The sequence below is a fragment of the Panthera leo genome, chromosome A1, assembly GCF_018350215.1.
Source record: "Panthera leo isolate Ple1 chromosome A1, P.leo_Ple1_pat1.1, whole genome shotgun sequence".
Lineage (NCBI taxonomy): Eukaryota > Metazoa > Chordata > Mammalia > Carnivora > Felidae > Panthera > Panthera leo.
The window spans coordinates 195,206,363-195,232,892 of NC_056679.1; the positions used below are offsets into that span (position 1 = coordinate 195,206,363).

Here is a 26,530-nt window from a genome sequence, read left to right on the forward strand (position 1 = left end):
ACTGGATAGCCACACTGGAACTCTACGTCACACCATACGTACAAATTAACTCAAAATGGATCAAAGACCTAAACACAGGAGTGAATACTATAAAACTCTTAGAAGAAAACATAAGTGTAAATCTTCATGACCTCAGATGAGGTTGTGGTTTCTACATATGACAGCAAAATCACAAGCAAAAAATAATTGGTAAATTAGACATTATCAAAATTAAAAAACATTTGTGCCTCAAAGGACGCCATCAAGAAAGTGAAAAACAAGCCACACGGTGGGAGAAAACTTCTGCAAATCATATTTCTGATCAGAGACTTAAATCCAGAAAATACAAACACTGTTACAACTCAATAATAAAAAGACAATACAATTAAAAAATAGGCAAAGCATCTGAATAACTATTTTGCCAAAGAGGTGGAAATGGCCAATACCACCTGAAAAGATACTCAATATCACTAGCCACCAGGTAAATGCAAATCAAAAGCCACAATGAGATACTACTTCACACCCACCAAGATGGCTAAAATCAAAGACAGATAATAATAAATACTGGTGAAGCTGTGGAGAAACTAGAATCCTCGAACACAGTTGGTGGGAATGTGAGATGGTGTAGCTACTTTGGACAAAAGTCTCACGGTTCCTCAAAAGGCTAAATGACCCAGCAATTCTACTCCTAGGTATATCCTGAAATGAAAATGTATGTCCACAGAAAAACTCGTACACAAATGGTGATCCCAGTATTATTCCTAATAGCCAAATGTGAAAATAAAGCTGATGAATGGATAAATGAAATGTGCTGTATCCATACAATACTACTTAGCAATAAAAAGAAATTAAATACTGACATAATACCAAATACAAAAATAAATTAAGTACTGACAAATACATGTGACAACATGGGTGAACCCTGAAAACATTCTAGTTGAAAAAAGTCAGTCACAGAGCACCATATAGTAAATGATTTTGTTCATAAGAAAGTCTAGAACAGAAAATAGATTATTAGTTGCCTACGGTTTAGGGTAGGGAGTTAAGAGGAATTAGCAGTGACACCTAAGGGACAGAGTTTCTTTTGGAGTGATGAAAATGTTCTAAAATGGATTTTATGCACATCTCTGTGAATACACTAAAAGCCAGTGAATTGTACACTTTAAATGGCTGAAGTATATCCCATGCCATTTGAATTATATCTCAATAAAACTGCTTAAAAAAACCAAACAGATTTCTGACCCCAGTCTGATTCAACATGAACAGTTTATTTTTAACCAGCTTCCTAGATGATCCTGATTACAGATGGATTCATAATAAGCACTAGAAAAATACATATGATGTTATTATGATAGGTGTACCCCAGGCCTCACCTCCTACCAGAGTTCATGGATCGGTGATATTTGCAGACTAAAATTGCCACCCATTATTCCTAAACGATTACATTGGGTTAGACTTTGGAACCAGAGAAACAGCGAATTCTCTAGATGCGTTTTCTTTTCTCTGTTGCTGGGATTCCAAAGTCATGAACAAGGACACAGATTGTGTTGCTATCTGTGATCTACAAGGAGGAAAGTGAAAATCTCTAACTTCCACGTGATCTGCTGTTTTTAAAGGGCATCAGATAAAACTCCATCTAACCTACCACAGAAGTGCATTCCATAATTTGACTCCTGCCTAAATGAGCCTGGTGAGAGGGCAGCTGACCTCAGCGGTCTCTGCCCAGGAGGGGCTAAAGATGCAAACACGCTCACTTTTTACCCACAGTCATAAAAACCACTAAACGTCAGAACCAGGCGTGACTTATAGAAGATAAAGCCCCAGCTTCTCATTCAAAGGTGAGAAAACCAAGGCCCCAGCTAGTTAAAGACTTGGGATTAGAATATAACATTCCAGATTCTTAGTCAGTGTTTCTATCACACCATAAATTCTCTCTCCTCCCTGCCATCTTCCCTGGAACAAAACTGGGGCCAGGATTAGGTGTGCATGGGGAATTCTGCATAATAAAAGACAGAACAAGTTCAGAGTTAGATGTGATTATCACCGCAGAGAAGTTCAAGAACAAGAAGTCAGAAAGGTCACTATGCACACCTATGGTTCTGCAGTTCTTTTCCATTCCATCACTCTTGGAATGAGTCCCCATTTGGGAAATGGTGATCTATGTGCCATGAGCATCCCAGTAACCCAGATAGATTTCTGACTTCACGGAATAGGGAGGCTCAGTGGAGTATTTTCTACTGGAGAGGGTCATTGAGAACTGGCCCTGGGTGTTAAGGCTTCCGAGAGAAATGTTTGGGAGATAAGAGATGGCACCAAGTGCAATATCATGTAGTTTCTATTCTGGTACATTTAGAATGTCCCATCCACTGGACCCCACACCCATAAAACAGCTAGCTTTGTGTACTTAGACCCAGTAAGGCCTGGCTTAAGGAAGGAGCCTCAGGATTCCTCCACGGCCCCGGACGAGGCAAAAAGACTCAGTTAGAGTTTCCTCTACAGGACAAAGAGAAAAGCTATCCTAGGTGTTAGTGGTCATCAGCCAGTCACACACTTCTGGAAGGGGTTATCAGAGCCAGGCCAGCAAAAGTAGAAACCAAAGTCCATTTACTCAGCCCAGTTCTAGGACCTTGCTTTCAGGTCATGGTAGAAAGAAATGTATCATTAACAGCACAATGACTCTTCAGAATCCGACCTTGGAAGAGATATCAAGCATTTAAAGAATTGAGACACTCCCTGGGGAGGGAGGAGGAGGAATAATAAAAAAAATAAATAAAAATTAAAAAACCAGGAGGGGTACTTAACAGGAGATGAGACAAAGGGGAAAGTAACACGTTCACAAAACTGGCCATCTATCCTACCCACCCTACTTCACATTCTCTATGCTAACAAGTCCAGTCCTAGAATTTCACAGAACCCCTGAGTTGGAAGAAAACCTAACACTCTATCTAGCCCAAAGCTCTACCCAATACAATAATCTAATCCATGACATTCCCAAAAGTAATTGCCAAGGGACAATTATCTCCAGTGACAGGGAGCTCCATGCTCTGCGTTGCCACATGAAAGAGCACTTATTCTTAGAAAGTTCTTCTGCTCACCCAAAAACCACTTCCCTTTCGGCACTTGCATCCACTGGTCCTAGTTATAACCTCTGGAATACCGCAGAAGAAATGGAATCTGCCTTTAGAATAGACAAAGACAGCTCCGAGCCCGTCACGCTGCCACAGAGGTGACGCCGAATGAACGGCTACACGGTTTAAAGGGAAAATAAGGACTCAACGGCAGGTGATTATAAATGGCACCATCAGCAAACAAAGGAAAAGAGACGTAATATCATCATCGCAGCAGCCTCTTCTTCATACAGCCTCCACCCCACAGTCTCAAACTCAGAGCAAGAGATCCAGTCTTTTGTGTCCCCTTTACTTCTTGACAACAAAAAAATCTTTAAAGAAAACATACTCTAAGTGCACACGTGAACGACTATAGACTAGGCCCTCGACAAAGAGTCAAAGAGGGGCTTGATCACGTTAAAGTGATTAAAGACCGTCAAAATGACTTTCAGCGGTCAGCATTTATCTTGGACATAATACAGAGATAAGAAGAAAGAGGAGGATTTCATGGCAACCCAGAAATAACTGAAGTAGGGAACCGCTTCCTGGACAACTGGATTAATCTTTGTTGCACAGTGGTAGTACTACACACAGGGGAAAACCCTCTCTGAATAGAAAACAAACAGACCCTGATGCACCGAATGTCAGAGCAGACGAGGTCCTTAGGGATTCAACTTCATCAGGGTACAGGCTGGGAAACCTACACCCACTCCAGGATGGGAGTCACCCAAGGTTGCAAAGCAAGTGTCAGAGCTAGAACACAGTCTCTCAATTCCCCAATCTCGGCTCTTTCCGTTACACCATGCCGCTATGTTATTTTAGCAAGCCTCAAACGACTGCATGCAAGTAACCAGTATTCCCCAAATGACACAAGCTACAGAAAACATAAAGCCAAGGCCTTCGCATTCTTCGAGTTAATGGCCAGGGCGTTCCACAGCCCCAGCTGCGAGCCACCTTCTGCAATTCTTATTTCATATCTCAGTATGATTTACACAAAATTGCAGGACGGTTAGAAGCAAAGCCTCCAGAATGATGAGTCTGCAGAAAAACCGTGAACACTGAAACAGGGAACCACACCCAGAGCCAAGCCAATCCGGGAGATGGAGACCGTAGAGCTAAAAAGGCAGAGCTAGAAGAGAAGAGGACAGGAAGAGGGTGCCTTTCCACATGTCAAGTTTTCCGCAGGAGGCAGTGTGGGGAAAGGCGAACAGCCGCTGGAGGTTGGGGCGCAGGTCTGCCACTAACTCACTGGGTGACCTTAGGCAAGCCCCGACCCCTTCCAGATCCTCCATTTCTCCAACTGTCCTAGAATGGGGTTGCACCAAGTGATTTCCCAGGATCCCAGTTCTGGTATTCTATGACCCAAAGACCCACTATTAGCAAGTCCCCGGCAGGGCTCCCACAGGGCCGGTCACTTGTCCCAGGCGACAGGACCCCCTTGGGAAGCGTGGAAGAAGTCTTGGCTGGTAGGTAGGGTGACCTTTCTCATCCGGGCACCTCAGTTTCCCCACCTGTCAAACGGCAGGGGGAGGTCAAGGGATAGAGCGCGAGGGAAAAGGGATTCTCCAGTTGGCCTCATCCTGGGAGGGGTGCCCGCATCTTACCGCGGCTGAGGCGGGGGAGCCGAGGAGATTCGGACCTGCACCCCAAGCCGATCGGTGCCCGACCCGGAGCATCCGCTGAGCCCCAGAGGAAGGCGAGGTGGGTCCTGCAGGAGGCGGTGACACGCCGTCAGCCCCGGCCCATCAGCGCGCGGACGCACCGCTCGGGCTCCGGCTCAGGCTCGGTTCCGGCTCTGGCTCCCGCTTCAGCTCAGCCCACCCGTCCCCGCCTCAGCTCGGAGCCCCAGCCATCCCCCCCCTCCCACCTTTGCTGCCGGGGCAGCCGCTTCCGGGCCCCGTCACGTGATCCCGGCTCCCCAGCCGGAGACCCGGGTCACGTGTTCCAGCGCGTGGCAGCTCCCCTCCACCGAGGAAGCTCCGGAGCCCGGCTCCGCAGCACCACCTGGCGACCTGTTGCTGACACGGCAGGCAGGGCCGGGGGCCCCGCAGAACGGGGCGGGGCTTTGAGCTCGGAGCGTGGCTGGCGAGTCCCCAGAGCTCTGTCCCCTAAGCCCTGCGCTCATTTCTGCACATGGTGTGCTTTCCTTAACACGTTTCGGTGAGCGTATGTTGCTTTATAATTTAAAAAAATTCATCTTTTTAAAAATCCTCTTGTCCTATTTTTCGAAGCTTACACAAACTCATTTTGCTTGCTCCTGGAAATGGGACTGTGAGGTAAGGCAACGTTAACTTTTTAACATATTTAAAATTTTAAGTAATATTCTTAAATGGATGGCAACATCTCAGTATGTTTGAGGTGTATGTGTTACCTAGCCTTCTCTTTCCTCCTTCTCCTTGAATTTTTCCTTTAAAAATTATGTAACTAACAAATTAATTAATTAATTTGAAATTATGTAACCATTCACACACACACACACACACACACACACACACACACACAGGAATAAACTCTTGATAGAGCTACAAAATGGATAAATCTTAAAATAATTCTGAGTAAAAGAAGTCAGAAAAAATATTCCATTTACCTAATGTTCTAGAAAATGTTAAATAGTCTCCAGTGACAGAAAACCTGTCAGTGGTTGCCTGGAGTGGGTGGGAAGGTCAGGACCGGAGAGATTATAAAGGGGCATAAGAAAACTTTCAAGGTGACAAGTATTTTCACTACCTTGATTGTGCTGATGGTTTCATAAGTGAATATGGATTTTAAGTTATCAAATTATCCACATTCAATACATGCAGTTTAAAAATAAATTTTTAAAAATATGTGCAGTTTATTGTTATGTAAATTATACCTCCATAAAACTGTTAAGATAGTAGAAATTATATATTAATATAATGTTATTATTAGAAATGTTAGACAATTATAGATATATAAACAGTGAAAATTTCCCTGCTCCCAAATTCACGCTTTTCCTCCAAAGACTTACAGTTGCCAGCATGTGAGTATTGTTCTCCATACGCTATACTATGCGTTTATAGAAATATTTATACAGAGAGACATATACAGATTTGTGGTGTTAAAATCTAGAATCATGAATAACAGTACTTACTGTTTTGCTTAAGACTCTTACTCTTAACTATCTATATATACTGTCTCAATTATTTCATAAACATATATTACTTTATATATATATATATATATATATATTTAAAGCCTTTGTATGTTCTATGACCCATATATATATTTTTAATGTTTATTTATTTATTTTGAGAGAGAGAGAGAATGCACAAGCTAGGGAGGGGCAGAGAGAGAGGGAGAGAGAAAGAATCCCAAGAAGCCTTTGTGTTGACATGGGACTTGATCTCACAAACCAGGAGATCATGACCTGAGCAAAAGCAAGAGTCAGTCACTTAACCAACTGAGCCACCCAGGCACCTCACCGTGTTCTTTATTTATTTATTTATTTATTTATTTATTTTTACATTTATTTATTTTTGAGGGACAGAAAGAGACAGAGCACAAGTGGGGAAGGGCCAGAGAGAGAGGGAGACTCAGAATCAGAAGCAGGCTCCAGGCTCTGAGCTGTCAGCACACAGCCAGACATGGGGCTTGAACTCATAAACCATGAGATCATGACCTGAGCTGAAGTCGGATGCTTAACCGACTAAGCCACCCAGGTGCCCCTCACCCCACCATATTTTTTAAAATATCTACCCCAGTTGGTTCATTTCACCAGGGAAAGAGAAAAGAATGCAGGTTCGTGCTCAATTCAAAATAGCAAGGCCAGTGAGTTCATCTCATCCCTGGAAGAACCCAGCAATTTATTGACTGATCAGTGCCAGAAACTGTGCTTGGAATGCTTCTGAGCCCAGGTTACCTCCAGGTCTTGAATTTCATTGATTCAATGGCTCCTTCTGATGTCATGGTCAAGAAAGCCCGATCTTAAGAGAACCAAAGAGCTCCCTGTTGGAATTACTGATGCAAGGGGGACTTTGCCTTCCCCAATTGGCTCCTGGGAGGCACTGACTATAATAAGGATTCTTTCTTATATCTGGCCACCACACTCTTATTAGAAAGACCTTTGCATCATTTTCAGATACTGTTAGGATTCTATCAAGCTTATCATTATGCAGTCATAATTAGAAATTAACATAGTTATAGGGCACCTGGGTGGCTGAGTCGGTTAAGCGTCTGACTTAGCTCAGGTCATGATCTCATGGCTCATGAGTTCAAGCCCCGTGTTGGGTTCTGTGCTGACAGCTCAGAGCCTGGAGCTGCTTTGGATTCTGTGTCTCCCTCTCTCTCTCTGCCCCTCCCCCACTTGCACTCTCTCTCTCTCTCTCTCTCTCTCTCTCTCTCTCAAAAATAAACATTGAAAAATTAAAAATTAAAAATTAAAAAGAAAAGAAATTAACACAATTACATCTCCTTGTCATTCCCAGAGAACTTTTCCCAACTATACAAATCCCCACCTCTGCTTCCACAGTTTACTCAGAAGTATAAATGAAGATTCACTGTTCAATATGGATGCATAAATAGGGGCACCTGGGTGGCTCAGTTGCTTAAGCATCCAATTCTGGCTCAGGTCATTCATGATCTCCCGGTTTGTGGGTTTGAGCCCAGTGTCGGGCTCTGTGCTGACAGTTCAGAGACTGGAGCCCGTTTCAAATTCTGTGTCTCCCTCTCTCTGCCCCTCCCCTGCTTGTGTTCTCTCTCGCTCTCTCTCTCGGAAATAAATAAACACTTAAAAAATATTTTTAAAAATATATGGAAGTATACATAAAAAAGCACTTTGACTCTTTTACTCCTCGAAAACTATGCAAAAGCAAAACGTAAAAACTCTGAAAACTCTATTTTCAGCAAAGGGAGAAGATAGAATCCACAGATCCCGAAATATGCGTAAGGGCTAACAAAAGCGCTGAGATCAGACAGAAGCTATAAAGGAAAATGGAAAAGAAATTCAAAGAGAAGCAAAGGGACCCAGTGGGGACAGATCTCAGGAATGCAACAGTGAAAATGCTCTTCCTGAAGAGGAAGAGCTCACTTAGAGCTGCTCGGCTCTATTTGTTTTGTTTGCAACAATGGGTGTGGAAACAGTTCAGCAAGACTCAACAAAAGCTCTCCTGAATCTGGTTTGGATCCGGGAAGCCAGGAAGATAAAGATAACAGCAAGAAGCACAGGGATGAGCCATATTTGCAGGAAGCAATTGGTCTATGGCAATGAAACAGAAACGACTGGAAATACACTTGTTGTTGAGGATGTAAAGCAACTGGAAGTTTCATCCACTGCTGGGGGGAGTGGACAGTGATGCAACCGCTTCGGAAAGTTGTTTTGATGGTTTTTTATGAAGTTAAACACATATCCTGCGATCCAGCAATTCCACTCCTAGGTATTGACCCAGGGAGAATAAAAGTGTTTATCCACACCAGGGCCTCGACTAGGGGGAGGCAAGCAAGGTGCCGCAGATGGGACATTTAGGATTGTACAGGCGCAGGGTTGGCACTTACATGAACACAAGAGCGGGTGCCTCCTTAAATTTTGTGACCTAGGCTTCCTGTCTTGCCTCACCCGGGTCCAGGCTGTGGTCCACACAGACTTGTATTCAAATTTTCACAGCAGACACCTTAATAAAGCTAAATCAGTGACAACCCACACATTTATCAATAGGTGAATTGGTAAACAAATTGTGGCATATAGAGCAGAAAGGAGCTATTGATACATGCAAAAATGTGGATGAATCTCATTATGGCTAAGTGGAAGAAGCCATACACACAAAACTGCATACTATATGATTCGGTTTATATAAATGTAAAGAATGGGCAAAACCGAATCTAGTGACAGAAAGCTGAACAATGGTTTCTTGACATGTGTCAAAGAAACATGTGGGGATTGGCTGCAAAGGGACACAGAGAGCTTTCTGGAGTAATGCTAACATTCTATATATTGATTGGGATGCTGGTTATATGGGTTTATTTGTTTACTTATTAAATTAAATACTTATTAAATGCAGGGCTCGATCTCACGAACTGTGAGATCATGACCTGGGCCAAAGTCAGACATTTAACCAACTGAGCCACATGGGCTGGGGGCGGGGGGGGGGGTGGGGGGGTGGGGGGGGGAGGGAACCTAAAATACGTTAACTTGATTGTATATAAATTGTACTCCTAAAGGTTCATTTAAAAATTGTAAAGAGATTACAAGACATCTGGGAAAACCTCCAAGACAAAAGAATAACCAAATGCACAAACACATGAAGCATTTTGGAGGAGACCATGCAAAAAACAAACACGCAGACAAATATCCTCAGAGAGACAAGATGTTGCCATCATGACATAACAACGATAGCAACAACAAAAATATTGCTTTTAAAAAATATTGTTAGGGGATGGAAATTAAGAATGTAATAACAAAAATGAAGAATCAAATAGAAGAGTAAGAAGATGAAAATAAAGAAATTGGTTCTTTTTCATTAATGAATATTTATTATATGTGCCAGCCACTGGGCCTAAAACAGTGAACACAATAGACAAAAATCCCCGCCCTTGTGAAACATTTTAGGGAGGGAAGAGAACAAAAATAAATAAGTAATATCCATGTCATGTCAGCGGGTGTACCTGCTGTGGAGCAAAATCAGGAAAGTGGGAGAGGGAGTCTAGAGGCAGAGAGGAGGGATTGAAGCCTTTTTAAATAGTCAGGAATATACTACTGAGAGGTGATATCTCAACAAAGTCCTAAAATAGGGGAGGAAACAATCCCTGTGGACTTCTTTGAGAAGAGCATTCTGGGCAGAGGGAATAGCATGTTCTAGGAGCCCAGGAGGGAATGTGCCTAGCCTATTGGAAGAATTAAAAGGAAGTCAGTGTGTGCATGATACTGTATGTAGAAAACCCTAAAAACTCCATCAAAAAGCTACTAGCACTGATAGGTGAATTCAGTAAGGCCTATTCATTCAGATAGGTGAATTCAGTAAGGATACAAAATCAATATGCAGAAATCTGTTACTAATAATGAAGTAGCAGAAAGAGAAGATAAGAAAGCAATCCCATTTACAATTGTGCCAAAAATAATAAAATAGCTGGGAATAAGCTTGACTGAGGAGGTAAAAGAACTGTACTCTGACAATTACAAAGCACTGACGAAAGAAATTGAAGATGGCAATAAACAAATGGAAAGATATTCCATGCTAATGGATTGGGAAAACAGATATTGCTAATATGTTCGTACTACCCAAAGCAATCTACAGATTTAATGCAGTTCCTATCAAAGTGCCAACAGCATTTTTCACAGAACTAGAACAGCATTTTTCACAGAAGTAATCCTAAAATGTGTATGGAATCACAAAAGACCCCTAATGGCCAAACAACCTTGAAAAAGAAGAACAAAACCTGAGGTAACACAATCCCAAATTTCAAGATTCATTACAAAGCTGTAGTCATCAAGACAGTATGGTAGTGACCCAAAAACAGACACACAGACAAATGGAACAGAATAAAGAGCCCAGAAATAAACCCATGATTATATGGTCAAATAGTCTATGACGAAGAGGCAAGAATATGCAAGGGGAAAGAGACAATCTCTTCAACAGATGGTGTTGGGAAAACTGGACAGCTACATGAAAAGAATGAAACTGAACTATTTTCTTATACCATACACAAAAATAAACTCAAACTGGATTAAAGACCTAAATGTGAGACTTGAACCTATAAAAATCCTAAAAGAGAGCAGAGGCAGTAATTTTTCCGACATCAGCTATAGCAACGTTTTTCTAGTTATGTCTCCTGAGGCAAGGGAAACAAAAGCAAAAGTAAACTATTGGAACTACATCAAAATAAAAAGTTTCTGCACAGCAAAGGAAACAATCAACAAAACTTAAAGACAATCTAGTGAATGAGAGAAGCTATTTGCAAATGATATGTTCAATAAGGTATTAGTATTCAAAAATATAAAGAACTTATCAACACAACACCATAAAAAATAATCCAATTTAAAAATGGGCAGAAAACATAAAACAGACATTTCTCCAAAGAAGACATACAGATGGCCCACAGACACATGAAAAGATGCTCAACATCACTCATCATCAGGGAAATGCAAATCAAAACCACAATGAGATATCACCTCACACCTATCAAAATAGCTAAAATCAAAAACACAACAAACAACAACTGTTGGCAAGGATGTGGAGAAAAAGCAACCCTTTCGCACTGTTGTTGGGAACGCAGACTGGTGCAGCCACTGTGAAAGGCTCCTCAAAAAATTAAAAATAGAATTATCATATGATCCAGTAATTCCACAACTGGGTATTTACCCAAAGAATACAAAAATGCTCATTCAAAAAGATATTTGCACCCCTGTGTTTATTGTGACATAATTTACAATAACCAAATTATGCAAGCAGCCTAAGTGTCCATTGACAGATGAATAGATAAAGAAGATGTGGTATGTATATGTAACAGAATATTACTGAGCCATGAAAAAGAATGAAATCTTGCCATTTGCAACAACATGGATGGACCCGGAGGATATAATGTTAAGTGAAATAAGTAAGACAAATACCATATGATTTCACTCATATGTGCAATTTAAGAAACAAAAGAGATGAACAAAGAAAGAAAGAGACAAACCAAGAAACAGACTCCTAACTATAGCAAACAAACTGATGGTTACCAGAGGGGAGGTGGGGGGGGGGGGTGGTGTGAAAAGGGGATTAAGAGCACACTTATCATGATGAGCATTGAGTAATGTATGGAAGTGTTGAATCGCTATACGGTACACCTGAGACTAATATACCACTGTACATTAACTATATTAGAATTAAATAAATACAAGGAGGTCAGTGTGGCTGTAGCAGAATGAGCTATGGAGAAGTAAATCAGGCCAGAGCAAGCACAAGTGGGCGAAAACTGTATAAAGCTCTGTGAGCCATTTTAAGGACTTTGGCTCTTACTCTGAGTGAGATGGGAAGATATTGGAGGAGTCTGAGCAGATGAATGCCATGATCTGACTTGGGTTTAAAAGGATGCTCTGGGGGCGCCTGGGTGGCTTAGTCGGTTGGGCATCCAACTTCGGCTCAGGTCATGATCTCACGGTTTGTGAGTTCGGGCCCTGCATCGGGCTCTGTACTGACAGCTCAGAGCCTGGAGCCTGCTTCGGATTCTGTATCTCCCCCTCTCTCTGCCCCTCCCATGGTCATGCTCTGTCTCTCTCTGTCTGTCAATAATAAATAAACGTTAAAAAAAATTTTTTTTTTTAAAACAGGATGCTCTGCCTATTGGGTTGATTTAGGCATGGGCAGAAAGGGGAGACCAGTCAGGAGGCAGTTTCTATAATCTGGAATAAGATTATGATGATTTGACAAGAATAAGCACAGTGAAGATGGTGAGAAGTGGTCAATTTCTGAAAAATAGTTTTATGGTAGATTGGAAATGTTAAATGTCAATGGAAGGAAATGGAGTATGAGAGAGAGGAGATAAATACTTTGGCCTGAACCACGGGAAGAGTAGAGCTGCCTTCTACAAGACCAGGAAGACAATGGCAGGAGCAGGCCTCTAGGATCAGTGAGTCCAGCCCCCTATCCTTTGGTGGGGAAACCAAGGCCCAGAGAGGAGGAGCGGTGCACCCAGAGTCTCACACAGGTCATGTGTCTCTTTGCTCTAGCAAAGAGCCCTTGCTTTGGAGCCCTTGGCCCCCACATCATACAAAGGTAACAAAATAACATATAGAGAATGATTACATTTTGTTTAAAAAAAAAACAGGGTGTATATGCACACGACAGTCTGTATGCACATGAGTTACGTGAATTTAAGGTAGTGTGATATAAAAATATTAGTAAAGATCCACTTTGTATGCAGAATTTACAGCCTTTAGAATCCCACCCAGATTCAAAATTTCACAAAGTATGTCATAATAGCCAGACTGATGCTCAGAAGGGCACAGTGAATTGTCCTACACTATAACTTCCATACGGTGGCCACTTTGGCTGGGACACAGAAGTGCCCACCTGGTCCTTCTGTGAGAATACAGAGAGAAATGCCCTGGTCACATGGCATTTGTGTGAGAGGTCTGAGTAGTTATTAGCTGTAGCATGAGCATTCATCATTAGTATAATTTAAAACATTCTGTAAGCCATAACGATATAATTCAAGGATTCATTAAGTGGCACAAGTGCTGAAAAATGAATTTTAAAATCCTCAGTTTGGTCATGGGTATTAGAAGACATAATATTCCTATAACGAAGGCTGAACATCATCATGACATCACATGCTGAGGACTAGGGAGAGTGCATCCTGCAAAATAAATTAGGAACAGAGTGGAAATGAAAAGCAGCAATTTAAAGCAAAGACCCTGCTAAGGAAGCAAATACCAGCTCAAGTACATAGGAAAAGTGCTGGTGCCAGATCGACCTGTTATAATGTGCCTCTTGGCCAAGCTGTTGTGATTTTTATAATGATCTGAAAGGCAGTGATAATGATAAGATGTTTTACCACGAGTATTTCTGCGGTAAATGGAGTACGTTTAAAGAAGAGTATGTTACAAAGCTAAGACACTTAGGCGCTCTGGAGTCCCAGAGAAAAAAATGTACGAGTGCTTCAAAAGCCCCTCCTGTGAATCCAGGATGAGTGCTGTGCCACCAATATTGGCATTCTGATGCCTGGGAGAGTGTGAGGGACAGAAGATTCTGCAGACACAGAACTGGGAGGCGCAGGTGAAAAGATGGCAAGGGGTGCATCAGTCCGACAACCTGCACTAGCCCCCAGGATTACAATGACAGGAGCGTCAATGCACGTGTGTGAGACCCTTGGAACCAAAGGCTGCTCACAGGAGGGCATCACAAGAGCACGCTTTAAACGTATTATACTGCTTTAATGGAAGGAAGACTTTCCCAGTGCTGTGCGATAGCCAATGGGGTATCACAAATGGGTTATGGGGTGCTGAGGTATTGATACTCTTGCCCCTTGAAGCAGCCAGGCAGGTCCCAAAGTGGCTAGAGCTCCTGAGACAGTTAGCTCTAACCATAAACAGGCTTTGTTCTTTCATCCTGAGGACCTAGAAAATGTTATTTTCTACATGTTATGATATAAAAAAAGACTGGGAAACGCTGGATAAGTAGAGTATCGATATAATTTCAAATGGAGACACTTTTGAGAATGAAAGGGGCCTTGTTAATATTTGCATCAGGACAATTGGCATAGAGTGGGACTGCTCCAGGTAAACTGGGATGTATAATGGAGTAGGCAGATTAATGGTCTCCAGAGATGTCCACATCCTTATCCCCGCAACGCTTAGACAGCAAAAGGGACTTTGCAGATGTGATTAAAGTAAGGGTTTTGAGATGAGGAGATTATCCTGGATTATCTGGATGGACCTGGTGACATCGCAAGGGCTCTTACAGGAGGGAGGCTAGAAGGTCAGGGAAGAGGCAAGATGCTATTCTACTGGCTTTGAAGATGGAAGGAGGAGCTGCATGCCAAGGGAATGTGGGAGGCTCTAGAAGCTGGGAGAAAAAGGAAGCCGATACTCCCTAGAGCCTCCTGAAAGAACAGTTTTGCTAACATCTTGATTTTAGGACTTCTGACTTCCAGAACTGTACGAGAATGTTTGTGTTCTTTTACTCCGCTGTGCTTGTGGTAATTTGTTGCAACAGCAATAGAAAACCAGTACAAATATTTGTAATTGACAATAAATTTATCTCTATGCTTATATAATTTTAAGCTATAAAGGTAAATAACTAAAACAGGTATAAATTTGCACTAACATTGTATTAATAAGTTGAAAACTCATTATATTGTATAGAGAGATGGAAAACTAGAGAACTGAAAAAACAGATGTTAAAAAAGCTTAGCCACAGAAAGAGGGACTTTTCATGGAGAAGGTTAGATGAGAAGACTCCAGTTTTTATTATAAATCCTCTGGTTAAAATATTAATAGTCTAAACCTGGGCGTGTATGTTTTATTTTGAGTATTAGTTTTTAAAGTAAGGTTGTTTGGGGGGAAGTTTCCAAGAGCTTATTGGGCTCAGGTTCTCCAAAGCTATAGCCCCCGCCCTACCTGAAACCTGCTTACAGATTCCCTCTCATCCACAGAACTTCTCCTAACCTTTTACTCAGCCAACAGCTTCCTTGGCACAAGATAAGGCCAACTGGTAGGTTCTCCTGAAATAAGGCAGGAAGAGGCACCATTGGACAAGGAATATTCCCAGGATTGGACCCAGGCAAGGGTCCAAGAGATCTAGAGCAAACCCCCAAAGCACCATCTGTAGGGTGGGCAGACCTTGACTTTACCTCACAATGCTAACAAAGGGCCTGGGAGAGCTGAGAAGAGAGAAGGGCCTCCTGTTGCCACTGAAAAAGCACTGACATAGGAGCACGAAGGAAAGGGCTGAGGCCAGCTCTACCATTGACTTAGCAAATCCCTTTCAGTCTGGGCTTCCGCCCCTAGCTGCTGAAATGAATAGGGGAAGGAAGCTCACCTCCCAAATCTTCCTCCTTCCAAAGATGACTGGGCGGGCCCAAGGTCAGCCAGAGAATCATTATGTATCACACCTCAGAGTTTCTCTGAGATGGTCTGCTGCAACCCATTCATTTACACATGGGAAACAGCCTCTGCGAGACAAAGGTGTTCATTCAAGGTCATACTTGGTAACTTCCGATGACCTTCACTTAGACCCTAGGGTTCTATGGTTACCATTTGCATATGAAGACACAGAATGGTACCCGTTTGGTAAGCAAATAAATTGTATCTGAGTCTTTAAAAAATCCAATATAAGATGCCATTATGGAAAAAACATAGCAACGACCTCATATAAAAGATAAGCAGTTATATCAGCTTTCTATTGCTGTGTAATAAATTACCACAAGCTTAGTGGTTTAAAACAACACACTTTTATTGTCTCATGGTTTCTGTGGGTCAGGGGTGGCTTAACTGGGTCCTCTGCTTACAGGAACTCACAAGGCTGTAGTCAGGTGTTAGCTGGGTTGTGTTCTCATTTGGAAGCACAACTGCCAAAGAATCTTCCTCCGAGCTCACTTGGGTTGTTGGTACATTTACTTGCTATTGTAGGACTGAAATCCTCAGCTTCTCACTGGCAGTTGGCTTCTTGTTGGCCCTCAGCTCCTAGCCATGTGAGCCTTCCAACATGGCCACTTCTCCAAAGCCAGCTGAGCTTTGAGGACTCTAGAGAGAGTTTGCTGGTTATATAAATTCTTAGATGACATAATGTAATCATGAAAGCGACATCCCATCACCTTTGCCACATTCTGTTAGTCAGAAGCAAGCATGGGCCCCACCCACACTCAAGGGGAGGGGATATATAAGAGCACGAATACCGTGAATATCAACAGAGGTGGCACCTTACAGTCTATCCACCATTGTGGTGAAAACTATAAGTGTAAAAAGACTGAAATCTCTACTCCAGCTAAGACGAGAACTCAGGTTTAGCCACTGGATTTTGGAATGCAAGGCATTGTTACCCTTGACAAGAATAGTTTCAATGAAGTAATAAGGATCAAAGTCTACTGGAATAGATTCAAGAGAATGGAAAGTGAGAAATTGGAGAGAGTGAGTAGAGACACCTCTTTCAAGGAGTTGTGCTATGAAAGAGAACAGAGAGATGAGAGAACAGTTACTCTATTATGTTTATATGTTCATTGGAACAATGCAGTAGGAAGGGGAATTTTGATGATCCAAGAGAGAAGGAAGGATCATTGCAAGAGCAAAACTCTTGGTTAAGTAAAGGGAAGGGGAGGAGATCAGTGTGCAAGATAAAGGAACTTAATGACAGGTGAGGACAGTTTACCTATTTTTGTGGGAGAAAAGCCTGGTATATGATTCAGACACAGGTCAGTGGGTAGATTTCATGGGTGGAGGATAAGGAAGTTCTCTTCTGATTGCTTCTATTTCCTCAATGAAATAAAAACAATGTCATCAGCTGAGAGTGAAAAGGGGAGAATACTGGAGGTTTGAATCAAGAGAAGGGATAAGAAATAGTCCTCCTGAAGAATGGGAAAGCAACAGAAACAAGATAAGTCATAGATCTGCCCAACAGTGCTGGGACCCACCTGAGGGTCGTGTTCATAAATTTAAGATGCAACCAGTTGGCAAATCTGTGTATATTTCTCAACCCATATTCAACTGCTTGGGTGTAGTCTCAAAGTAGAGGTGAAATTGCATCTACCCAGTATTATGGCTTTGAAAGTTGGACACAATACAAGGAAAGGGATAAGACGGATAAGAGTGAGTGGCCAGGGTGACTGCAATGACTGTCTAATAGCTGGGTTAAGATGGCAGTGAGGGTATGAGGGGACGAGCAGTAGATAGGGAGCAGAGTAGCACTGGTAGACTGGGGGACCTGATGTCAAAGATCTGGTGCGGTCTGCAAACTCATGGATAGAAGATGGACCGATAGGAGTTGGTAAGCCATCTAGAGAATAGGATGTTTGCAGTAGAGATTTTGAAGGTGGTGTAGTCTCCGGTGATGACAAGGCCTAGGCTATGATGGGGGGAGTGGGTGTCTAAGGTGGGGTGAAGGGCAAACTATCTGGAAGCAGTGACCTGCAGAGAAAATGGTGACCACAGGGGAGCCACATTTTAATTAGAGCAAGGAGGTGAAAAGAACATTGCCAGGCAGAGGACTTCCCTCTTCCTCGGGAAAACCTTTGCTGACCTCGTTGCAAGAGCCAACTGCTTTTATTACACTCAAGTGTTCAGAGCACTTACTACAGTTGAAACTTTTACTTATTTATGAGAAACCCAGAGTAATATTCATGGTGTCCAACTAAGCTCCTGGAAAACAGGCACCACACTGCCTGGGACCGGGGGATCCTCAGCACCCAGAAAAGTTCCCGGCACGTGGGCATTCAATCAGTACTGGTAGAAGGAAAAGAACAGACTCTTAGAGCAGTGGTGAGAAGTCTCTGTGGGAGTGGAGGGAAAGTGCATTCATCCACTCATTCATGCTTTTGGTCTTTTGTTCTTCCTGAGGATCAGAGCCTGCATCATTCCAGGCCAGTGGGGTGGAGCTGTACTGAAGTTCCTGAGGCTTCTAAGGCTCAAGCAGCTGAGAGCTGGGCCTTGCAGCTCCTACATGCCAAGGCTGTTCTTGCTCAAGCTTTTGCCAAACGATGAGACTCCCCACCCCTCACACACAGTGTTTGGAGCTGAAGAGTGAGGTATCCACCTGCCTGGGGCTGGGGGCACCTCTTCCAGCAGCCAGTCCCTGAATGGTGCAGCCCAAGGAATGTCCCAGGGGCTCCCAGGCAGGGCTCAGCAACTCTCCCACCAGGGCTCCTGCTGTCTAAGGAGGCCAGTGGGATCTTGTAAATGTCCTTTCCTCCCCAACAGTAGCTCCTGCATCTAGGATCTTGTACCTTGAGACTTTTGTGGGAATTCTTTCCTTCTTTTCAATAGCTCAAATAGCTAAATCTGGGCTCTTCTCCATTTTTGACAGGCAAAGAGAGGTGTAGAGATGGGCAACAATAATGTTCCTTGAAGATAATGCTTTTGACATAAGCATAACTTTTTAGGGATCCTTTCAACATTATTGAGGACCCAGTCATAATGGGGCTACAATAATGAACATGAGACATGATCCTCTAAGGCTCTCACAACTCACAGAGGAAGATATGTACACACATAGCTGAAATCCCAGACAGAATGGCATGAGTGAAATCAAGGATTCAGAAGAGAAAGGTATTTTTTCCAGATGGTCAAAGCAGGGAAGGCTTTCATTAGAGGTAGCGTCTGAGCTACTTTTTGGAGAAATGGTGTTGCCAGTGAGGACACCTATAAAGCATTATCTGCCTCTACTGAAGAAGACAGGCCAAGTCTTTGCCAGCAGAATCAAAGAATCCCAGGTTTGACATTAACCTGGGTCAATAGAACATTGTGGAAATGAGCACTGGTTTTGGCATCAGATGGAACTGACTTCAAATCCCAGCTCTGCCACTTACTAGCTATATAACCTGCGACAAGTTACTCAACCTGTCTTAGCCTCAATTTTCTCATCTGTCAAATGGGGATAATAATAGTTTCTACTTCAGATGATTGTTGTTAAGGACCAATTAAGTTGAGTCATGCAAAGCACTTAACATGGTGCCTGGCAAATAGCAATTATTTGCTGAAAAGGTTAGCTAATTCTAGCATGGATCAGACTCACTGTTCAGACCTTGAGCAGTCTGAGGACAATGACCAGGCCTCATCCCAAGCCTATCACTGGGCACAAGGAGCCAGTATAGGTTTGCAAAATGAATGATCAGACAGAGGTGACATCCTCTTTATCAATCTCTTAAATTGCAGGTAAGGGAAGATTTTTAGGGGAATGAGTACTGTTGAATCCTGGAAGGAGTTTTAAAGAAGGTTGTGTTATGGACAGAGATTTTTTAGGAAGATAAATTATCATGTGTCCTTGAAGGCTTAAGGGGCCAGTCTGCTTGAGGTTTGCCTATAGAGGGGGACTGTAGTAGGACAATTGAAGCATTGTATGTGAGGGAAGAGAATATTGAAACGAATGACTTTCTGAGGTTCCAGGATGTCCTGTGTAAGACCACAGGAAAATGCACTCACCCCCATCCCGGCTCTGCTATTCCCACCGTAGCTGTGTGACCTTGGGCCAACTGTCCCATCTCTGAGCCATAGGTAGCATTGTGAGAATAAATCCTATTGCCTTCCGAGGCGTTGAGAGGGTTGCATGAGGCACTTCTCCCTCAGAGCCTGTGCAGGGCAGGTCTGAGCCTGGTGCTGGCATCCCGTGGGTCTTCTGTCACAATCTGACCCATTTTATGAGAAGCTTTGTCCTCAAGAGATCACGAGAAAGGCAGAGGAAATGCTCTCTATCGCTTGTCCCCAGAACACCCCTAAGTTAAGGTCAGGCTTCCTGTCCTGGAACCCTGAGTACAATTAGATCTAGAGTTAGCAGCTGTGCCAAGGGAACAGGGATGAATGACGGATCCAGGAGGGTCACTGCAGCACACCGAACTCTCTTCTGCTTGTGCCAGCCGGGGCCCGGAGACACAGCCTGGAGACTGAGGAGGGCGCTAGCCACCCCCCGTGCCCACTAACATCACCTCGTCTGCCTCAGGAAACCAGAGGCGATGCCACGATGGAGACCAGGCAACGGAGTTCCCAAGTCAGGGTCTGTTCCATTGCCCCACAAGCCGGGGGGCAGGGGGTGGGGGGAGGGGAGGGTTACAAATCACACTCACACACACACACACACACACACACACACGCTTTTTTTGATTAGCATAATTTTATCAGCAGCACAAATACATACAGCCACCTAGTACGAGTCTCTAGTGTTCTGATAGAGCCCATGACAGGAGGGGTTAGGGCCACTCCTTTTTCTTGTCCCTCCTTTACTCATGGCCACTTACTTCTCTGGTCTGCTCTCTGTAGGGTCTTATTGTCTGTCCATGTGAGACTGACTAGTTATATACTTATATCAATAATATCAGACTGCAGAGTTCATGATCCCTCTGTCCACGTTTCTTAAATATTCAGGCGTTTTGTTTTGTTTTGTTTTGTTTTGTTTTGTTTTGTTTTAATAGACTTTATTTTTTTCGAGCAGTCTTAGGTTCACAGCGGTATTGGGCAGAAAGTACAGAGTTCCTGTATACCTCCTACCATAACACACTCACGTCTCTCCACTATCAACATCCCCCACCAGAGTGGTACGTGCGTCACAATCAATGAATCCACACTGACACATCATCGTCACCCAAAATCCATAGTTTATGTTAGGGTTCACTCGTGGTGGTGTGTGTTCTGTGGGCTTGAACAAATATATGACAGGTATTCACCACTGCAGTATCGTACAGAATAGTATCACTGTCTTAGAAACCCACTATGCTCTGCCTAACCCTCTCTCACCTCACCCCAGGCAAACACTGATCTTTTTATTGTCCCCATAGTTTAGCCTTTTCCGGAATGCCATATAGTTGGAATCAGTCAGTAAGTAGCCTTTTCATACCAGCTTGATTTCACTTAGTAATATGCATTTAAGTTTCTCCCATGTCTTTTATGGTTTGATAGCTCATTTCTTACTAGTGCTGAGTAATATTCCACTGTCCGCATGTATCACAGTTTATCTAGTCACCTACTGAAGGATATCATGGTTGCTTCTAAGTTTTGGCCATTATGAGCAAAGCTGCTCTAAGTATTTATGTATAGATCTTTGTGTTGACATAAGTTTGCAACTCATTTGAGTAAATATCAAGGAACATTATTGCTGAATCATATGGTAAGAATGTTTTGTAAGCTTTGTAAGAAACGGCCAACCTGTCTTCCAAAGTGGCTGTGCTGTTTGGCGTTCCCACCAGCAGAGAGTGAGAGTTCATGTTGCCCCACATCCTTGCCAGCATTTGATGTTGTCAGGGTGGTGGATTTTGACCATTCTAACAGGTGTGTAGTGTTTTCATTTGCAATTCCCTGATGATATATGATTTGGAGCATGTTTTCATATGCTTTTTCGCCTGCTGTGTGTCTTCCTTGGTGAGGTGTCTGTTCAAGTCTTTTGCCTTTTTAATTAGATTGCTTTTTTTATTGTTGAATGTTAATGTAGGTAACGGTCCTTCTTCAGTGATGTCTTTTGCAAATATTTTCTCCCAATCTATGGCTTGTCTTCCCATTCTCTTGTCCGATCCATTTTTGTCCTGTATTTTCATCCTAACATACCTACTTAACTCTCTTCCTTCTGACCACATCCCCATCTCTGTCTGGGTCCTCTCAGTCTGACGGTGATAAGCTTCGTAGCCATGCATTGTGTGGGTGTCCTGGTGAACTGTGCCCACCACTTCTTTTTATCTTATTTTATCTCATTTTATTCATTTTAGAGAGAGAGAGAGTGCACGCAAGCAGGGGGGAGGGGCAGAGGGAGAGGAGAGAGAAAATCTTAAGCAGATTCCATGCTCAGCGAGGAGCCCAAGCAGGGCTGAAGCCCACAACCCTGGAATCATGACCTGAGACAAAATCAAGAGTCGGACACTCAACCTACTGAGCCCCCCAAGCGCCCCTGTGCCCACTACTTCTGCTACAGGGAGAGCCTTCAAGCCTCCTTGCAAACAAGGCTTGCTTTGCTTTAGTTCCACTGCCATGGTTCGCCCTGTTTCCTGCCACCTTTCTTTACGCACATCCCAGAACAAGGCCTCTCAGTCATGCCCCATCAGCCAAGAGCTTATTCAGTTTTTGTCTCTGCAGTTTCTATCACAAAAGCAGTGTCCACTTTTCACCTTATGCACACAATTTAAAAAATACTATTATATATGCTTTGCCCCAGCTCTACCATACCCTTAATGCAGAATGGCTTTAGCCAGTTTGTTTAAGAGCTGTTTGGCAGAGATGGACGATACTCACAACACTGGGCTCAACACTGGAATGAAGAAACCTGCTAAATCCACTGGGACATAGTGTAGGGCACAATGCAATGGGAATCATTTGGAGGCAAAAGGGCTGGGTTTGAGATCTAGCTTTGTTTCTTGGGTGTTGTGGTTCACTGGGCAATTCCCTCAATTTCTATGAGCACCGGTTTTCTTGTAGAAAAACTATCGTAAGACATTCAGTTGAGTCTACCTCATAGGATAGCTTTGAGGATTAAGTAAAAAATCTATATGATATTCATTTGTAAATTGTAAAGGACCTTATGGTGTGTTTTATTTATGTTAACTTGTGCCAGAATTTGGTCCGAAGGGTGGTGTGGTAGCCGAAGTTTTACCAAGAATACCTCCATTTTCAGAAGAAATAAAGGTATATTTGAAATCTAAAAAAAATAAATATATTATACATATATGATTTTAAAACTCACTTTTAAGTGCCTGCTTATATATACAATGTTTATAAATTAGTGTACATAATGTTTACAAATGCATAGAAAAGGTCTGAACATGAGTACACCACACTGTGAAAAGTAGCTACTTTTGAGGAAAGAAGGAAGAGAATGAAATTGGAATGAGGGAGGGGAGGATATAAATAGGGATGTTCCTTTTTTCTGTATATACTTCTAGGCCCTTAGACCCTTTTATAATAGGCATTCATCACCGCTGTATTTTTTTAATTAAATGGCAAAGAAGTCACATTCCTTGTTATATTTCCCTGAAATTCTGATGAGCCCAGAGGAGCATGAGTCCCTACGCTCCTGGTAAAAATCGTTGCAACAAGGGGCAGCGTGCATGATTCTCTTCGTTGCTACCGCAAAGACCAGCAAGTTATGCGGTCTCAGGGAAGCAGCAGCGTAAAAAAGGAAAATCACTGTGGTGGGAGCCAGGAGACCAGAGGTCAGCTTGCTGTGTGACTTTGGACAAGTGCCCTGCCCCCTCTGGGCCTGAGTGTCTGTCACCATGCGTTCAGTGAGTACATGCGACTTGTTAATCTGCTTAGCAGACGGCTCCAGGAGGACGGGGCCCTGCCTCTCTTATTCAATAATATGTACCCTAGTGCCTTGCACAGCTGCAAACACTCAGTAGGCACTCACTAAATGTTTAGTGAGTTGTAGATAATTTTGGAGACCCTTCAGGGAAGTGAGGAGGCAGAGTAGGCACCAGTGGGCATTAGCACCTAGCATTTCTGCCATACATCTACCTTTCATCTTTCCATGCAGCCCTGTGCTAACGGCCTGCCTTGCTTTCATCCCACGATATGCTGCTAAACCCAACAAAGACCCATTTCCTGTGCCCTCTCCCTTAGGCTTAATGGGCCCTTTATGAACCATGGGGATATGGTGAGGCAGCCCTGGCGGCCAGCCCCTATACCTGGCTCTGGGACCATGCCCCCTGGAGGAGTACCTTGTCCTCTCCTTGCCTGGAACAGAGTAGGACGGTGAGTCCCACTGAGGTCTCAGACAGCCTCTAGTCCAATGTTGATATCTGTCCCTCAGAAACACATACTTAATTAATATCAACACTTTTGAGTGTCCTAAAGTAGTTCTCAAAGTTGGTCTCCAGTCCAGGTGCATCAGTGTCACCTGGGAACTTGTTAGAAATGCAAATTTCGGGGTCCCGTCCCAGAGCAAGTGAATCAGAAACTCTGGGGATGGGCCCCAGCAATCTGTCTTTGAACAAGATATCTGGATGATTCTGATGCGTATGAAAGTTTGAGAAACAACCATACACTGTTGACTACAGAAGTGGCCTCTAGGAGCAAACAAATATATATATAAAAAATTGACATTTCCTGTGCTTAACGGGAGGATTTTCTTTAATCCTGAAAGGAAGACAGCAACGGAACAATAACCAAGACTTAAGCCTTGCATATGGGTCAAGATGGACTCTCACAGGGTCAGAGCCAGGAGTTTCTAGAACCCAGCCCCCTAAAAATGCAGATGGGGAAAGTGAACCTTCAAAACAGGGAACAACTTGCCCAAAGTTACACAGTGAATCATAAGAGGCCAAAAACCACAACTCTGGGTAAACATGTGATCTAAATGCACTTAGCTCCTAGTTCTCCTGGGAAAGAACAACTGTTAGTTACTCTGAGTGTGGATTAGCTGATTCTGGGTGGCTAGAGTCTGGAGTCACCTCTCCCTGCAGTCAGGGGACATTCTGACAGCAGAGCTGTGGGGTGTGTGTGTGTGTGTGTTTTGGTTTTTGGTTTTTTTGTGTCAGCTCTTCTTCCTCTCTGTCCCCCCACTGCCCACTATTCCGTAGTCATTGGAATTCAAAAGAGTAAATAATGAGGCTACTGGATACTGCTTTCACAGTGTGAAATAAATCACTCTTAATTCAATGGGTGTTATGCTGGGGTTGAACCTTTACTGGCAATCATTAATAAATACCTTTTGAGATCACATTTTGCTATAAGTGTGATTTGGGGTACTCCGTGAACATATCTATTTAACCCTATTGGTTCTGCTAATTGTGGACCTGTCTAAACAGAAAGAGCCTAGGTCCAAGGCAAGCTGGGACCAGGGGGTAGGAAATGGGCAGTAGAGACCCTCCAGTTCCAGTGGTTGAAGTGGCCAGGGCCAAGAAACCAGAAGGTGATATAAGCAAAAAGGGGTCAAGCTGAGGAGGCCCTGGGCCAGTCTGAGATGGCTCATGACCCTGAACATCAGGGAATGCCAGCCAGTATACAATGACTCAAAGTCACATGGACTGTGTGTACTTTCTAGAAGAGGAGTCCATTCACCGAGAAACCAAGGATCCATTTGCTCATTAATTCATTCACCCACTCACTGAACAAGTATCCACTGAGTACTCACTCTAGACCAGCCCCCATGCTAGGTGCTAGGGAGACAGGAGTAAATATAACAGGCATGACTCCTGCCTTGATGGAGTTTTATTACCTAGCAGTAGAGATGGAAAGTACATAAGGAAAATTATGAATTAATAAGAGCTATAGCGGGTTGGGGAAAACCTGTCTAAAGAGGTGAGGTTTAAACCAAGATCTGGAGCACAAGTAAGAGCAACCACTTGAAGAGGCAAAGGAGAACTTCCTTAGGAAATGGTATCGCCGGTGGCCATGAAGTGGGAAGAACTCAGAGCCCTTCAGAAGCTGGCGAAGCATTCTGAGGAGGAAGAGACTGTAGAAGGAAAAAGTGGAAAGGCAGGCAAGAGCCAATCATGCATCAGAATGTTAATTCAAGAGCAGAGAAAAGTCCCCTCTTGAAGCAGAGGAAGGGCATGATATAATCAATGAGTTTTTAAAAGACCACTAGAGCTGCTGTGTGGAGCATAGATTGGAAGGACAAGAGTGGAAACAGATTCATTCCACGGGGGAAAGGATGGCCAATTCCGAGCAATTCCAAGTCAAGTCAGTTGGAATTTGCAGGAGGACAGAGCCTTCCTTCTCCAAGCAGATGAGATTGGGCAGCAGGCAATGGGATAGGGAGGCCAAGGCAGGTCTTGACTCCATAACTACCTGGACACAAAGTTTCTGCCTAAAAACATACCTGGATGTGGGGGTAATGAGCCTTCCAGGGTCATTCCTGTGCCTTCTGGAGCTGGAGGAGGTCTGAGGCTGCTGCAGGCCTTCATAGCTGTGGCTGTAGGTGGCAATGGCATCCAAGTAGGAGAGGTGAGGCAGGGGCTGATAACACAACACACGAGGTGGCCCCATATTCTCTCTGCCTTCCTCCTTTTTATAATAATCTGCTCCGAACACCCGGGTACATCGTGTTCTTCTTCCTGGTTGTGGATCACCTGGGCTTCTATGCGTTCCTTATGTTTCTGGCAGATAACTGTAAGCAGGCAGAGCCCTGGAGCAGAAACACAGATGGCCAGAGATAGCCCAGCTTGAGCTTTGAGCAGCTTTCTCCAAATCAACCAAGTTAGTGAAAACTTAAATGATTCGGCCTTTGCTTTGGGACTTCCAGGTCCCTACCTCACAGCAGCAACAGAAAAAAACAAGCACACCTTTCCACTTGAAAATAATCAAGGTCTTTCTGTTGGAGAGGATATTATTCTAAACACCTTCATCTGGCTCACAAGACTCTGGGTGACCTGGCACCCACCTA

The 26,530-nt window shown here is 43.4% G+C and overlaps 1 protein-coding gene across 4 annotated transcripts in view; it reads right to left on the reverse strand.

Moving 5' to 3' along the window:
• Positions 1-26,256, reverse strand: part of SLC36A1 (solute carrier family 36 member 1) — a 66,983-nt gene extending 40,727 nt beyond the window's left edge. The window contains exon 1 of one of the 4 annotated variants that reach the window (XM_042948682.1): positions 25,967-26,254. In XM_042948682.1, the coding sequence (XP_042804616.1) occupies positions 25,967-26,078 (112 nt within the window). In that variant the 5' untranslated portion in view covers positions 26,079-26,254. Of the gene's footprint in view, positions 1-4,690; positions 4,893-15,186; positions 15,315-25,966 lie in introns of those variants that run through there. The other 3 variants (XM_042948698.1, XM_042948690.1, XM_042948700.1) reach the window with 3 other exon arrangements.
• Between the last annotated feature and the right edge of the window lie 274 nt (positions 26,257-26,530).